We start from the raw sequence: 14,566 nt of genomic DNA on the forward strand, positions 1-14,566 counted from the left end.
AGTGTACTGTACGGTACGTACGTACGTACCTTACCTACCTTAGGTAGGTCAAGGTCGGCAGGAACATAAAACTTTACGTAGTGCCGTTTCAACACAAGAGTGTTGCCAAATTTTGTACCAGAAACATATTGTCGCCCACGACACATCACCAGTCGTCAGTTTGTCCCACCCGGAAAGCTGTGGCTCCGAGCGCCCAAGCTACCATGGTAATGTCTACCTCTGCGCGGGCCATCCACTCCAGACCCTTACGCCGACAATTCATATAACTTGGAATAACACCAACCGTCCTGGCAGAACCCCAGACCCTTAGTGGACCATGGGGGCTGAAGGTGCTGCTCTGGAGGCACGGTCCGCCAGTTGTTTCGGTGTGACCTCTAGCATTCCCTGTCCAGCTTTGACCTTGTCATCCCATCTCATGTCGATTTGCATCTTAATTCATATGCGATCAACTGGTATGCCTACGAAGCATATACCTGCCTGCCTGCCTGCCTGCCTGAATACCTATCTAGGTAAGATAGCCACTGGGGCAATATTGATGATGAAAAGAAGCTCAGTAAGCTCATACGCACATTACAGTCCGGCTGTATGTGCTTTAATTACCTATTTCTTTGTGCAGGCTACTGGTGTTGCGTGGCAAACTTCATTACTCGCTTACCTTGCACAGAAATACCCAGCAAATATACATGAGTGCCTGGGTAACTACCAAGGCAGAGCCAGCATCTGCAGGTAGCTGAATATTGATCACCCCTCATTTCGCCTGCCTTGTTCCAATTTAAGGCTTGCAGGTGAAGCAAAAAAAATTCGATATTTACCACAGACTATGGATGAGCAGGAGCAACCCCTGGTTCCCCATTGCCCCTGCCCCTTAAATCGAGGTGAGGCTGCTTTCTCACCGGGACCAGATGATGGATGCTTTGACGGTCGCAGCGAACCACCGACATATCACATCTCTTCCAAGTTTGTAGGTGGATCTCTTTACCGCACATACGAGTCGGCGGGTACTACCTTTATCCTCATTTGAGTTTATCATGATCTGATAATAAGGGCCCCGAGCTCTCGTGCACTCTGCTGTGCTTCTGCTACTCTCTTTGGATCTCTTGCGGTTTTCTTTTTTTTGGATTTTCTATCAGTCTTCTTGGACCGAACCTTTACATCCAGTAGGCTCCGTCATGCCACATACAACCGCGGACGACGTCTCGCCGACTTCTTCCAGCTCACCAGATTCAACGGCAGCCTCCGTGGTCGTCCATCGGACCAGGGGTATTAAGCGTTCCTCAGGGGTACCGCCACTTTTCATACACTTGACTAAGCCTGTCGCTACATCTTCCGGTCATTATGAGTGCAGAAACTTGTCATCGCCTTCACCGCGCCATGAAGGTGACATCGGGCAAGAAGTCGATGAGGCCTGGAAGACTTTGGATAATATCACCGCCTTGCAATTTTTCCTAGATCATGACCGTGGAGCGTTGGCTCCGCCGACCCCAATATCCCCTTTTACAGACATGGACCTTCTTGCAGTTCAGCGCACATCACAGCGATCGCCCACCCACCACAAGAAGCCATTCCAGAAATGGATGAACACACTGCGGAAACGCGGCATGCAACGCCTGAGAAATGCAGACTTGGACCCTGTCTCCCCAAAATCTTTTCGTAATATAGACACCGAAGTGGCCAAGTCTTACCAGCGTGGCCACCGCCGATGCTCGTCTTCAGACTCATCAATCGATTTCGTCACCGCGATGAAAAGCCCGAGTATAAGCCTCGCAAGCTTCACTGCCTTAGGTCTCCCACGACGAAATGCCGGCGTCACCTCCAACAAAGCTCCTTCACGGACGGGTCGCAGCAGCAGGGCTTCCATGTCAGGGCTGAGAACCTCTGAAGATAGCCAGTATCCAGCCAAGTCTCCGGCAATGGATCCTGCTATCGTAGAACGCTCTCTGCAGCGCCGACGTATTCTTGACGAGTTGATCAGTACAGAGGAAGGTTACATAGCAGATGTACGCTTTCTCATGAATGTAGGTCATGCCATCTTTTTTTCATACATGGCTCACTTGTCCACGCTAAACCAACATTAATCTCGGCTAGGTTTATGTCACCATCCTCGCGTCTCTCCCTACACAGTCCCCTGGCCTGAGATCTTCAATCAACAGAAACATGACGGAAATTGTTCAACTTCACGAGGAGCTGCTGGAAGAACTGCGATTAGCCATCCCTGATTCCGAGTATGTCCAGTATGAAACCTCCACCTCCCAACCCCCAAAGTCAGCAAGACGAGGTCATTATCGTTGGCGAAGTCTAGACTCTGTTCCCGAGGATAAGAGCGACGGAATGGCGTGGCTACGGGCCATTCCTGGGGTGATAGCTGACCCTCAGGTGGCTGCTGAAGTCGCCAGAATTTTCATCTCAAAGGTGAATGATCACTGCCCATCCTCCTGCTCAGACCTGAGCATCTCAGACATATGCTGACCAGTACTGACCAGATGAACTCATTTTTTATATACGAAGAATACGGCGCCAAATATGAGCTCATGATCAAGGATATCGCGGAGGCCCGTCGAACAATGACGGACTGGGAAAAGTACCAGAAGGGCTTGGAGACATTGGCTGCGTCGCTGGGGCCAGAAAAGAGTCACCGTGAAAGCTCCAAAAAGTCTTTAACCGTTTCAGATCTACTTGTAAAGGTCAGTCCGTAACTAGCGCGGATCCAACCGCCACCCACAAAGTAAATTGGTGTGCTAACTGAGGATTTGTTACAGCCGATACAACGCGTCTGCAAATACCCCCTTCTCTTTGCGGAGCTCTTAAAGTATACTCCTGTTGTCGACTGTCCCCAGTCCCACATGATGGTTGAAGATGCCCTTTTACGTCTCAGAGAAGCCACGGCAGAGATAAACCGGGCAACTGATGACCCTAAGATCAAATGCACACTTCAAAGAACCTGGAATCTTCAGGATCGCCTCGTCTTTGCTGATCAGGTTCGTGGGCTTTCAATATGACTAGATTCTATACCTTGAATGCTGGTATTGACAGCCATGATGCTCAGATTCTCGATGCGGCCTCAAAGAATCGCATTCGCTCCTTTGGTCACATCCACCTCTGCGGCGCGCTACATGTTTGCTGGCAGACGAAGGACTCCGTATCTGGGCAATACTTGATATGTCTGCTCTATCGAGATTGGCTGTGCATCGCATCTGCAAGCAGATTTGGACAAACATACACAATTCTATTGTGTGTCTCTTTGATGAATGTCAAGGTTGAAGAAGCTGACAACGGAAGAGGTAAGCAGAGACACGAGGCAGTCGCCAGTACTTTGACGTCCCCGCTGACAACACATGTTTTTTTTTATTTTTTATTTTGTATATCAGGGCTTCAGTGTCATACAGCACCCTACTCGTGGAAGCTTGTTTTCCAGTGCGATAATGAGTTGTACGAGATCATCATGACTGCTTGCAGTCCTCGAGAATACCAAGAATGGCGCGGACGTTTAGAACAATCAAGCTCAGCACACATCCCCGGTCCCTTGAACCCAATGTCCTTTCGGGCCCACTCTATGAATATCAAGAGTTTGGGCACTGTCTTTGGAAAGCCAGGTTGGTAGCTCCCCTTGTATGTTTCAGGGCAACAGAGCTTTTTTGCAGCTTTTCTGACATGGTTTGCTGCAGGTACCGTCGCTCGACGAATTTCGATCCATCGTGCAAGTACTGCCGGGCCCAAGACGACGCTCTACCAAGTAGTCCTGAAGAACACTACCGTTGAAAGAGAAAGTTCTGTCGCGGTCGCCACAGTATCAGCCAAGACTCGTCTCCATAGGTCACAGTCACTCGTGGCGCCGCCAGAGAGTCGCGTCACTATCCTCTCCCCTTCGAGGGGTGATCGGTCCAGGCTGGAAGCAATCTTGTCAGATGTGTGGACGCGTGAGGCTCTACCCTTTCCGGGAATGACGGTCCGTTCACGAAGTGAGCATCTGGTCCGCTCGAGCGCTTCTTCGGTGATGAGGAAGCTCAGTGTGGCAAGCATCGCAAGCTCCTTCACCAAGCGGTCTGTGAGCATGGCCAGTACTACGACGACTCGTGCTTGCGCCTCTGTGGTTACTGCCATGGACGACAGTAACAACATGGCTCTGCTTGCGACCAAGACTGTGATCGAGAATCACCGCGGCGCCTCGTTCCTAAGATATCAGAAAAGAGGTGATTCTTCAAGTCATGTAACGATTGATACGAAGAGTGTTGCTACAATGCCTATAGGATCGGGCGATGATAGGAACAGCAGTGATGGTTTAGGTTCGAATGGAGTCCTGTCAGTTTCAGATACTGCTCTTGACAAGTATGGAATCACTACTGGGAGCAAGGATCCTCGAGTGGCGATTGGGGACAGGTCTCACGAGCCCGCTGTCCAGATCTCAAGGGCTGATCTTTCGATGCTACCTCTATCTCCAGCTATCACGGCATTCGATGGAGTCGATAGCGCATTGGCAAGCTGCCAGAATTCGGTAGTATCGTCGAGGTCGGACAAAGCAACGCCGGTATCCGAGATCATGCCAATACCTCTTGACCAACCACTGCCTGGACGCTTGGACACGATGTCGATTCGCGCCAGCAGCGAAGCTGTTCCCACGACGCCAAGTCGAAGAGGTACGGGAGATACAGCCGGCTGTGGTAGCGAACCGCCGTCTTCTATCAAATCGGCGCGACGTTGGAAAAAGGGTGGAATAAATCGTGGGGTAAGTTTTCGGGGACTTCGCAACTTGTTTGCTTGAACAGATTTTGGGTGAGCGACCTGTCGTTTTTTTTTTTTTTTTTTTTTTTTTTTTTTTTTTTTTTTTTTCATAAAAGCCTTCTGTAAAACATAATTCTTTATCACTTGAGACGGCCAGTCGGGGGCTTGCCGTCATCCTTAAGTTAGCTTACCTACCTACCCAGCTACTGTTTGGTTATGATGGTTGTTTGTTTGGGGCCAGCCCTTTTTTGGGGAGTTGCTTTTTTGCATCCGTGAGTTTTGGAAGACATTGGCGGTGGTATTTTGCATCGTCACGAGAGCTTGCTTTTTACTTTCTTGTTTAATTCATTCATGTACAGCTTCATAGTGTTGATGGATTTGGTTTTGTTCGAGCAGGGCAACATTGCATGCCTAGCGACCCAGATTTTTAAATTACTCGTTAGGTTCAGCTGAACCTGGAGGGTATACTAGTAGTATTCACAGCGCTGAGTTAAACTTCAATGACGTCAGACCCTCTCAATGTACGTACTGAGCCTACCTACCGTGGGACATGTAGTTCATGGACCCCTTCACAGTTTGGACGCAGGAACCGGCAATAGAGCCGAGAGTGCCTGAAGTACAAGTACACTAATTAGCGTTCGAGAAGAAGACGATGCTGCCCCCCAAGTCCCCAAGTACTACCTACCTGCCTAAGGTAAGTAAGGTATGTACTTGTACTCTATGTACCTACCATGGAAGCTACCTAGTTGCTAGATTAGGTACCTTGGCTTTGTGAGCTCAAGTCAGCTCGTGGGGCTTCCGTCAGGCTGAGCTTGCCCCGCCTTTTGCCAACCCCACTTCGCAAGTCCCAGAAGACATGGAGCAGCGACTATGACGTAGTGTTTGCGGGCAGCTCACATCGGCCTTTCCAGAATGATGACGATCGTTGGCGGAACTGTTTGCTGTACAGTCGAAAGCATTGGCCAAGCCGCGCAATTGTTAGCAGACCCTCAACGATCGGGCGGTAAAATGCAGGCGAGCCAAGTTAGTTGACTAACAGATTATCAGGATCTTGGTAGAGGCTTGCAGGTAGCTACGTAAGGCCTTCTTTCTGATTCTACTGTAGCACAGGTACCGATCCGTACAACACCGGATGTCTTAAAACCCCATCTCGGCCCTTTCACTTTCAATCGTCCTCCATCTTTTCTGATCATTCATTCACTGCCAATTGGAAAAAAGCAAAATTCTCAAAAACGAAACTTTCTCGACAATCTTCACACTACGATCGTCTTCTCTTCGCACCATCGTCACCAACACCACACAACCACCAAAACAAACATAAAAAAAAATCATTCAAAATGACCAAGGGCGAGGCCGTTACTACCAAGATCCACTTCAAGGGCAAGCAGGATGACTTTGTCATCTTTGTTGACGATGTCGACGAATTCAAGAAGTGGCAGAGTGACAAGTCGGTTCCCATGGCCAACTTCATTTCAAGCTTCAAGATCTTCGTAACACAAGCGTGAGTTTGCTCCCTCTTCATCTTGAATTGTCTTTTATGGACGGACCATGATCGATCACTCGCTCAGAGAGCAATGTGGTTGTAGGCCGTCGTCGGCAGAGGCTGGGAGCTGTAAACTGCTTTACCAACTTTGTAATGACGTCAATCGAGCTTGTTGTTGCTAACTTAGCGTAATTTGGCTCTCTTCAGACATGGCGCCACAGGTAGGCTAGATGCTGCTTCGCAGTACATGCTCGACAACGAGTTCGGCACCCACGTCGATGAGGATGTCATCAAGCAGATACTTGAAAAGGGCGACCTCAAGGAGTCCAAGGTAAGCGATCAACTTCTTTTTCTCAACACAATTCGGACATCACGCCATCTGCAAAGGTAGACGTGTCGATTCAGATACCCGCACCTCCAAGCAACAAAACGACGTCATGACCCCGCCCGCCTATCATGGCATACTGTTGGTGGAAGCGAGTCCCTTTCTCGAAGGCGGCAGTTGGTGGGGTTATGAATGGGTGGGGCAATGCATTTGACATGCCTACATGCATCGTCCGGCCCGAGCTGAGGTACCCAGCCTACTCAGCTGTGCCTGTAGAGCATGAACCACTCACTACCCATGTGGATTGTCTCTATAAGGAGGGAGGCTCAAGGCAGTTCCGCGGCATTGAAGCCACCTTGCTTGGGTACTGGACAGAGCGGATCGTCCACGAAGTCATCATTGGAAAATTTTCGAACCTATCAATGTTGGACTTCCTTACTGACTAGCCTTCCTTTCCCGACAGTTCCCGGAGCGACAAGGACCCAAGAACGATTCCATGGGCTCTATGGCTGCCCACTAAACTTGACACGACAAGCAGTTTATGATGGCTTCCGGAGTTTTAGGATGGGATGGGGCAGCATTGTTCACATGGTCGACGGGATTGGTAATGGCTAGCGTGCCGTGAAATAAGCTTCATGCGGACATGCGAGGCAATCGTCAAGGTTGTGGGTGGTCGTGATAGATGCCCATGGATAAGACGATACATTTACTAGCAAAGCAGCGGACCACTAGAAGTTAGGGGCCGTAATAATCTGCATTGTGAATAGGCCTCCAAGGTCATGATCCCAGAGCAAACTCCTTTGTCCCGAGAACAGAAAATGTGAGACAGGAATAGTGTTTTCATTTCAGTAGCAGTTGGCAGTAAGTAGGCTGGCGTGCATAGGTCTTTTTGTATACAACTGGGTAGGTATCCTTTGTGGAAGAACAAATCTGTCCAGCCGTTTCGTGATGGTTTCGTTTGAATGAACAAACGTTAGTTCCGAAAGCAGGTAAAAAAAAAGAAAAAGAAGTAGCGGGCTTGATGCCTGAGGCATCATAAAGTCATAAATATCATACCGGAGTTTGGTGATCTTCAGTTTTCCTACTTGTAAGGATGCGACAGAAGCCGTACATCCGATGTTGTGCCAAGCTTATTCCAAAAAGGAGAGTTTTCTGAAACAAACCAGCCAGGACATGTGGAGATCCCGATCCCATGGCACAACTAGGTACATGCATGTGTACAGGTTACGGTAACTTGAGACGACAGGCAGAGTTTGCTATTCTACAGTGTACTGACCTATATGACAAGGGCGTGAGAAAGGTCATGCCAAATTCATGATTCCATAGCCCCTTATTTTTCTGGCTTGGCGGTAGGGGATGAGTACCTTTTGCAGTGTTTACTTTGTTTTATGTTTTATTTTTATTTTTCCCCCCCTTCGCAGTTGTCGCGGGAAGCTTGGCGGAGGAAGGATGACAGTCTATAGTTTTCTCTTAGTCGGGTTAAAAATCAAAAGTTGGGCTTTTTGTCAGTACGAGATTTCTTGGGCGGGACGGGATCGGTCCTTCACGGGTCTGTCATTTTAATATATTCCGGAATATGCAAGAAAATTTCCCGGTCGTTCTATGCAAGACAGCAAGACTTGACAGGCAAATCCCTTCGTGGACACCGGCGGAGCTGACAACCTGTCTTTTCTGCATTGCACCAGGTCGATCAATCAACTCCGTCGACAGGGTCGGCCTGTTGAACGTAATGAATCCCCTTACTCGTGAAAGACAAAGTTGGAAAAAAGCATAGTTGTGATCGTCCCCTTACTCGTGAAAGACAGTTGAAATAAAGCATAGGGGGAGCTCGTGGATGCGACGTCGTCAAACGGTGAGGAACAAACCAAGACACAGAAATGGTCTAATATTGTTGTTGTATGCAAATGCTCGGCAGAAGAAAAAACAGAGAAATTAAAGAGAAGGCCAATGGATTTTTTCAATAGCATATCACCGGAAAAAGAACCCTCAAGTTCAAATCCGAGTTGTGGTATTTGTCCTGCAAAATGGGGAGCGCATTTCCATCCAGCTCTTTCAGCCCCCATCCATGAGATGGCGAACTCAAAAAAAGAATTCTTGGCCTCGATGACAAAAAAGAAAAAAAAAAAAGGTCTTTCTCCGCATCACCTTACTTCGCCCATATACACCTCTTTGTCTACCTGGTCTTGATGCTTCCTTTCCTGGATTCCTCCCAATGCTGCGTAGGTCAAAAGAAATGAGTAAGAGAGACGCGTATAGGGAAATTAAAGACACAAACAGGTGGGGGAAAATAAAAAAAAGAAGAAAACACCAGTTTAGTGTGGAAGATGCAACGCTGGGCCATGAAACATATGACAAGAAAAAAAACGGAAACCGACGAGGCTTCAACCTGAGACCGAAAGAAAACCGCCAAGAATTGAAAACCCCACCTCAAAGCACACTGGAGCCGCCCTCTTTTTTTTTTTTCTCAACACATTATTCCCAGGTCGACTTTGTCCTCCGGGCTGCAATCCAATTTTCTCACACCTGGTAGTTGTGAATCGTCAATCTTTCGTCGAGGCGCGCTTTGATATGAAAGAGACGGGTCGATAGTTCGGCAGGTCGGCACGATATCACGACGGAGGCAAATACAAATTGAAGATCGAGAGGCGAATTGGTTGTAGGAAATTGTCCTAAAATGGGAACTTTGTGTCTAGCAAGAAACATAAATCGGATTGGGGTATATGTACATCCCTCTCCAGCCCTTGCTTCTAAAGTAAACCCCAGGACTGGAGTCGGGACATGAGACGTAAGGTTTTAAGAGAAAAAAAGAATATAGTGAGAATGAGGGCGGGCACGGAGCCATTGCTTAGACACGAGCGCCACGCCCTCCACGTTGAGGAAGAGTCCACGGCTTTGCGCAGATTATCTGTACAATAAAAATTAGTATACTAAAAGACCAAACAGACAAAAAAAAAATTGATATTGACATTGCTTACCTCTCCTTCGCTATATGCCCAAAAGTACACGGCCATACCAATCAGGTAGTAGACGGCAGCGTTGGTTCCTTGGTAGATCAGGCCGGCAGCAATGGCAGCAACTGGGATGATAGCGAGGCGTAGCTCGAGACTGCGGTGGAATCCAGATCCAGCGATTGCACCCAGAGGCCACTCCCACGCTAGCATCAGAAATCCTAGTAGGATATTAACCGTCTGCAGCACGGGCACTGGCCGTACAGCGCCATCCAGCGAGTGGGTCAAAAAGTCGAAGAAGATCTTCGGCCAGAAGTAGGATTCGAGACCAGCAGCAACTTGGTCTATAATTCGAGTGGGTTAGCTTCCTTCTTTCTAGCAGATAGTTGCACACCCTAGCTCCATCCCGTGGCAGATGGGTTTAAACTGACAAGTTGCAGCCGAGAGAACGATGAGCCTAGCCCAGTGGTTCTTGATAAGCCTTCCCATGGTGTCGGTTTTTTTTTTATGTTGTTGTCGTCGTCGTCGTCGTTTGTCGAACCCGCTTTCGTTTTATCCAGACAGATTCTCGTTCAGATTTGCCTCAAAACACTTTCCCACACAGTATTCCTTGCTTTTTCTTTCCTAACCTCACGCCCAGTGACGAGCAATTTCTACCTTCTCAGTAGTGTCGGGCGATCGTAGATCGGTCGTTTTGAACTTGGATGCAGAAATCGAATCGAACGAGAGGAAAGGTGACTACCCAAATATAAGAGTAAATCGGTAAAGAGTAGAAGGGAGAGAGCACGAGGGGAAAAGAAAGAAAAAAAAGAGACTAAAAATGATTACAGGCTAATAGCTGGGAGTATGTCGAAGTGAAGGTATAATAGAATAAAGCAGGTATCCGGACCCGCGGTTGGCAAAGAAGAGAAACCGAGCCGGTCGATATGAAAGAGTGATATCGACAAGTTGAGTACACCAGCTTTGGGCAAACTGGCAAAAGAAGAAAGGCCAAAAGAAGTTTAAAGATTGGATGAGGTGCGAGGCCCAGTGGACTATATTGGCGAGCACAAGCAGGGGACGAGGATGAAGGAGGCTCTGCCCAGAGGTGGTCGTCGGGACGTGCGCAACCACCCAGGAGCAGGGCACGCCTGGGGGCAGCACTGTGCAAGACGTAACAGACAAGCTTGTTTTGATAGGCCAGGGTCTGTGTCGGATATTTTGTTCTTTGGTGAGGCGACGCCCCTTAGGTTGGTGTCGTTTGCAATCCACGTCCTGCTGATCTGGTCTATGATGGCAGCAGGCATCCGGACGGCATGATACGGGTTCGCTGTTTCTTGGGTGGAGAGGTCCAGGAGCAAGCGAGATGCCTGAAGGGGCGGTTAGGCGGGTCGCAATTCCTTCCTAGTCCTAGTGCTATGGTGCAGGGCAAACACGGAAAAGGTCTAGCAAAAAGGTCGATTTCACTGTGACAGTGGTTCGGTTCGGCATGGATGGTTGTTTGATGGTCAGACAAACGGACGAGGGCAAGATTCAGGAGGCGTTGTGAAGGTAGGTAGGGTAGTTGAGGGGGGTATTTAGCATGTCAGAGGTTTTGCTTGATCTTCACCAAGCGGGACGCATGCGAGCTTAAGAACCAGCATGAGCTGCTTGCTTGTGGGGTACACACACTCAGGGAAGAAAAAATGTTCAAAAAGAAGAGGGGAGTGCGATTTTGTACAGTGCACGCAAGAAAAATGATGGATGCATTTCCGATCATGGGCTGCTTTCCAGACAACAAACTTGACCTGCCTGCACCACCAGTGAGAGCGCATGCTGATGGGAAATTCTGAGGTGGGTGTGAGCTTAGGATCAAATGCATGTAGGCGAGGCGAGCGAGGCACATACAGTACAGCACCTACTTCGTAGGTCCAAGAGAGACATGGGTACACAATATCCCATAACCATGTTCAGTCCACTTTTCTTTTTATCTCTTTTTCTGCCAGCAACCAGGCAGGGGTAATAGTTCGAAGTTTAAAATCTCACCAGTCAAATCTCGAGGATGATTATTCTCAAGAATTTGAGGCCGTCACCGCTTCCCATTAACAAAAGTAAAAAGTGAAATACCTCTGGTCACGATGAGTTTTTAGTGGTCGCATGACAGCCGTCCATTTTTTTTTTCTTTTTTCCACTTGAAAAGCCGTTGAAAGGTATGAGCGGATCTAGGTATCAGTGCCCGCCACAAGCGGAGAGGCGAGTAGGGGGTGGGTGGAGGGCTGCAGGGGAGTTTTATCGGCAAGGTAACCTAGCAACCTGACGACCTGACCTACTATGTTACCTGCCAAGCTGCCTCGTCCGTCTCGCATGTTCGTGCTCCCGGTATCCGGTTTGTCTTTTTTCGTGACAGGAATTGGACAATATTTGGTCAGGTCACCCTGGTATTGGCTCGAACAGTCGGTTCGTTCGATATAATACAGTTAGGGCATCTGAAAGTAAGAAAAAAAATCTGATACATAGGATCGGGATTGATGGGAATGGCTCTGACAAGCGGCAAAAGAGGCGATGACGAAACAAAGGCTGGCGGTAAGAGAATTGGACTGAATGGTTGAGAAAGTGGTAAAAAATTGAAAGATGCGACAGCAGAAAACGCTACTACTTGCTTAGGCTGGGCGTCAAGTTACTAGCCTGCTTGCTGAAGGGATTTTGTTGGCGGAGAGAGGGGTGTGGGCGGTTAGAGCTGGAAGCTGTGACCAATCACAGCTGGGTGTGTCCCCAGAGTAATGACAGGGGTGTGCTTCCGAGACCCTTGGCCCTTCCTCCTTCTTGGCCATCAGCCCCTGGATGCGGATATGAGGGCATCCGCGTGGTAATGGGCTGCAACCACGGTTTAACCACTAAGCAAGCACTCAAGTACGAAGTAGTAAAGTACGTTGTTTGGTTGTCTTGGTTGTCAAGGTTGTCTGGGGCCCCTTGACAGAGCGAGGTCAGTTTACCACGTATTGGCAGGCAAGCCTAGCGCTTCTTAGCCTTTGCCGATTTTTTAACTACAAACTTTCCCAGTTCAAGCAACCGCCGACTCGTGGCTCGTGGTAACAGATGGCAGCTTGACTATACGGTCTAACGTTCTTTTTATTTTTATTTTCTCTTACTTTTATTCTTATTCTTATTCTTATTCTTCTTTTTTTTTCTCCCTTCTTTCTTTTCCATTTCTGCAACTGAGAAAACAATCCAAGTCATTAAGAACAATCTGAACTAGAACTAGATATAGAAAAGTTCTTTCTAAAAAAAAAAAAAAAAAAAAAAATCTTTCTCCAAATAATTTAGGAACGGGCAAGAAAACCAGATGACGGGGCTTATTATTTTTCCGCCCTTCCCTTTTAGCTTAAATCACCGATCGGACCAAATAGGGGTGTGTATCAGAACTTGCAATTGAGCCTCCACAATTGAGGCAGTTGGGGTTAGAGAGTGGCGAACGTGGAGGGGTCTTTAAAATTGATCTACAGGCTTGAACCTTACCCCGGGGACACAGTGTGTATCCTTCTTCGCTACATCGAAAAAAAATCTCGCCAAACAACGACACCTTGACCTCGGCGCTTCAGAAGTTCCCTGGCTGAAGGCATTCACACAATCCACTCATTAAGCATATCCACCGGTGTTTTAGACAGGTATTGGATTTCCGAGATCGCCTGTCCCTTTTCAATTTGAACATGGGACAGATTCGGTGAAAATGCCATCTGCTGTGTCAAGAATGCCATATCGGAACTCTTTGTTGCAGTTCGATCGACGACAAGCCTTTATTTTGTGTCGTCTTGCCATTGAAATCCGGTTATGATTGTTTCTTCTGGTCGATTAAAAACATCAGACAACATCTCCGTACATTGAGTCCATAGGGATTCGTGGGGATGTTGATGACAAGCTTGCCGGTTAGACAGGTCAGTATTGTGCGCAAAGTTTAGACAGTATGCAACTCAATGTACTACCTATTAGTATAAGTATTGTTATCTTCTGATTTAAATCCCCTTTTATTGTTAGATAAGGGTGGAAATGGCGGGAACATTGGATGGCCAGCACATTGTTGAGTCGTCCCGTCATGGATGGACTGCCGACTAGTCCAAACCTCTGACTTATGATTTTAAGTCTAAGAGCCTATCTAATAATACCCATTCATTACCAACAACCAGGTACACGCGGGGCTAGCTGGTTCTCGTCGGTTTTGACGTCGAGTTGACAGATGACACCTGTTGATGGAAGCATCAGATCAGATGATGCCAAGAAAATATCCTGATAAACCTTCACAAAGTTTATTCACTGCAAGCGTCGCACAGCCGAATGGCAATGCAATCACTATATTAATTATGTGCGGCGTTGCACCACTGGAAGTAATCGACACTAGCTCCCGTCTGCTTTCCGTCTAATCTAATGCAGACAGCATTGGCTGGACTCTGCCACCTTGGCCCACCCTTTTCAACTGCCCCAGCCGCCCGTTGTAGACTTGTAGCACGTCGACCGTTAAAACCCCATCATTACATAAGTCGAATGGACCAGGTTAAATTTTATACCTGCCTGGCTATGAATTGGAAATAATACGACGAATAAAAATAATAAAAATAAATAAATACTACATCTAATTGACTTTGGCAGAGCTGCAGTCCATCTCACATGTTTTCCCCCGAAGTCGCATTCAACCAACCTCAAGAATATTCCATTGCAACCCGATTATTTGGATATTCGATGCATCCGCGCTTGAATCTCGGTCATATTGTACCAGCGAACAAATGAAATCCTAGCATGTGAAACCTCATTGGCCAATACATTCATTTGCAAGAGCTATTAATGGACATAAATGGGGGGCATTGGGAGTCTTGCATTTTCGGATCTTGGGTTTGGGGGACGCCGCGTGCATGACCGACTTTGTTCGGCGGCTCGAGGGTCGTCCTAATTGGCTTCGAATTCTCGGAATCAAGAATATCGATTCTTAACGGTGGGTCCCCCACTCCCCGCGCTACAACATGCACATATCAAAGCACGTTGATTTTGCTTTTTGGTACGTACAGTACCAAGAGTACATGCAGCATAGCAGCATGCAACATGCAAGCATATTCGGTATCGGTTCTCTTTGCCTGCGGTTTTTTTTTT

At 47.8% G+C, this 14,566-nt stretch overlaps 3 protein-coding genes across 3 annotated transcripts; 2 read left to right on the top strand and 1 right to left on the bottom strand.

Annotated features, from left to right (window-relative positions):
• Nucleotides 1–1,169: 1,169 nt before the first annotated feature.
• On the top strand, nt 1,170–4,756 carry PgNI_06369 (uncharacterized protein; the record flags this gene model as incomplete). The annotated part of the gene is made up of 7 exons (XM_031126393.1): nt 1,170–2,015; nt 2,086–2,409; nt 2,481–2,681; nt 2,757–2,975; nt 3,044–3,278; nt 3,366–3,590; nt 3,663–4,756. 7 exons carry the CDS (start codon nt 1,170–1,172, stop codon nt 4,754–4,756), a joined length of 3,144 nt encoding a protein of 1,047 aa, XP_030982735.1.
• A 1,156-nt stretch (nt 4,757–5,912) lies between these two features.
• PgNI_06370 (uncharacterized protein) lies at nt 5,913–7,374 on the top strand. Its single transcript, XM_031126394.1, has 3 exons — nt 5,913–6,217; nt 6,407–6,530; nt 6,988–7,374. Exons 1-3 carry the CDS (start codon nt 6,054–6,056, stop codon nt 7,042–7,044), a joined length of 345 nt encoding a protein of 114 aa, XP_030981901.1. The 5' UTR covers nt 5,913–6,053; the 3' UTR covers nt 7,045–7,374.
• Nucleotides 7,375–8,417: 1,043 nt separating this feature from the next.
• Nucleotides 8,418–11,562, bottom strand: PgNI_06371 (uncharacterized protein). The gene is made up of 4 exons (XM_031126395.1): nt 11,339–11,562; nt 9,904–11,279; nt 9,500–9,816; nt 8,418–9,429 (listed from the first exon to the last, which is right to left on the bottom strand). The coding sequence occupies exons 2-4, from the start codon at nt 9,959–9,961 to the stop codon at nt 9,370–9,372; spliced, it is 435 nt and encodes a 144-aa protein (XP_030981900.1). The 5' UTR covers nt 9,962–11,279; nt 11,339–11,562; the 3' UTR covers nt 8,418–9,369.
• Nucleotides 11,563–14,566: the final 3,004 nt, after the last annotated feature.

Source organism: Pyricularia grisea, chromosome I (assembly GCF_004355905.1).
Source record: "Pyricularia grisea strain NI907 chromosome I, whole genome shotgun sequence".
Classification (NCBI taxonomy): Eukaryota; Fungi; Ascomycota; class Sordariomycetes; order Magnaporthales; family Pyriculariaceae; genus Pyricularia; species Pyricularia grisea.

Bases quoted from the DNA above. Each gene is read 5' to 3' on its own strand.
- PgNI_06370 (XM_031126394.1), top strand. From the start codon at position 6,054: ATGACCAAGGGCGAGGCCGTTACTACCAAGATCCACTTCAAGGGCAAG. The intron at 6,218-6,406 runs GTGAGTTTGCTC...GGCTCTCTTCAG, and splicing joins AAGATCTTCGTAACACAAGC to ACATGGCGCCACAGGTAGGC. The intron at 6,531-6,987 runs GTAAGCGATCAA...CTTTCCCGACAG, and splicing joins GCGACCTCAAGGAGTCCAAG to TTCCCGGAGCGACAAGGACC.
- PgNI_06371 (XM_031126395.1), bottom strand. From the start codon at position 9,961: ATGGGAAGGCTTATCAAGAACCACTGGGCTAGGCTCATCGTTCTCTCG. The intron at 9,817-9,903 runs GTCAGTTTAAAC...CTCGAATTATAG, and splicing joins CGTTCTCTCGGCTGCAACTT to ACCAAGTTGCTGCTGGTCTC. The intron at 9,430-9,499 runs GTAAGCAATGTC...TTTATTGTACAG, and splicing joins GGGCATATAGCGAAGGAGAG to ATAATCTGCGCAAAGCCGTG.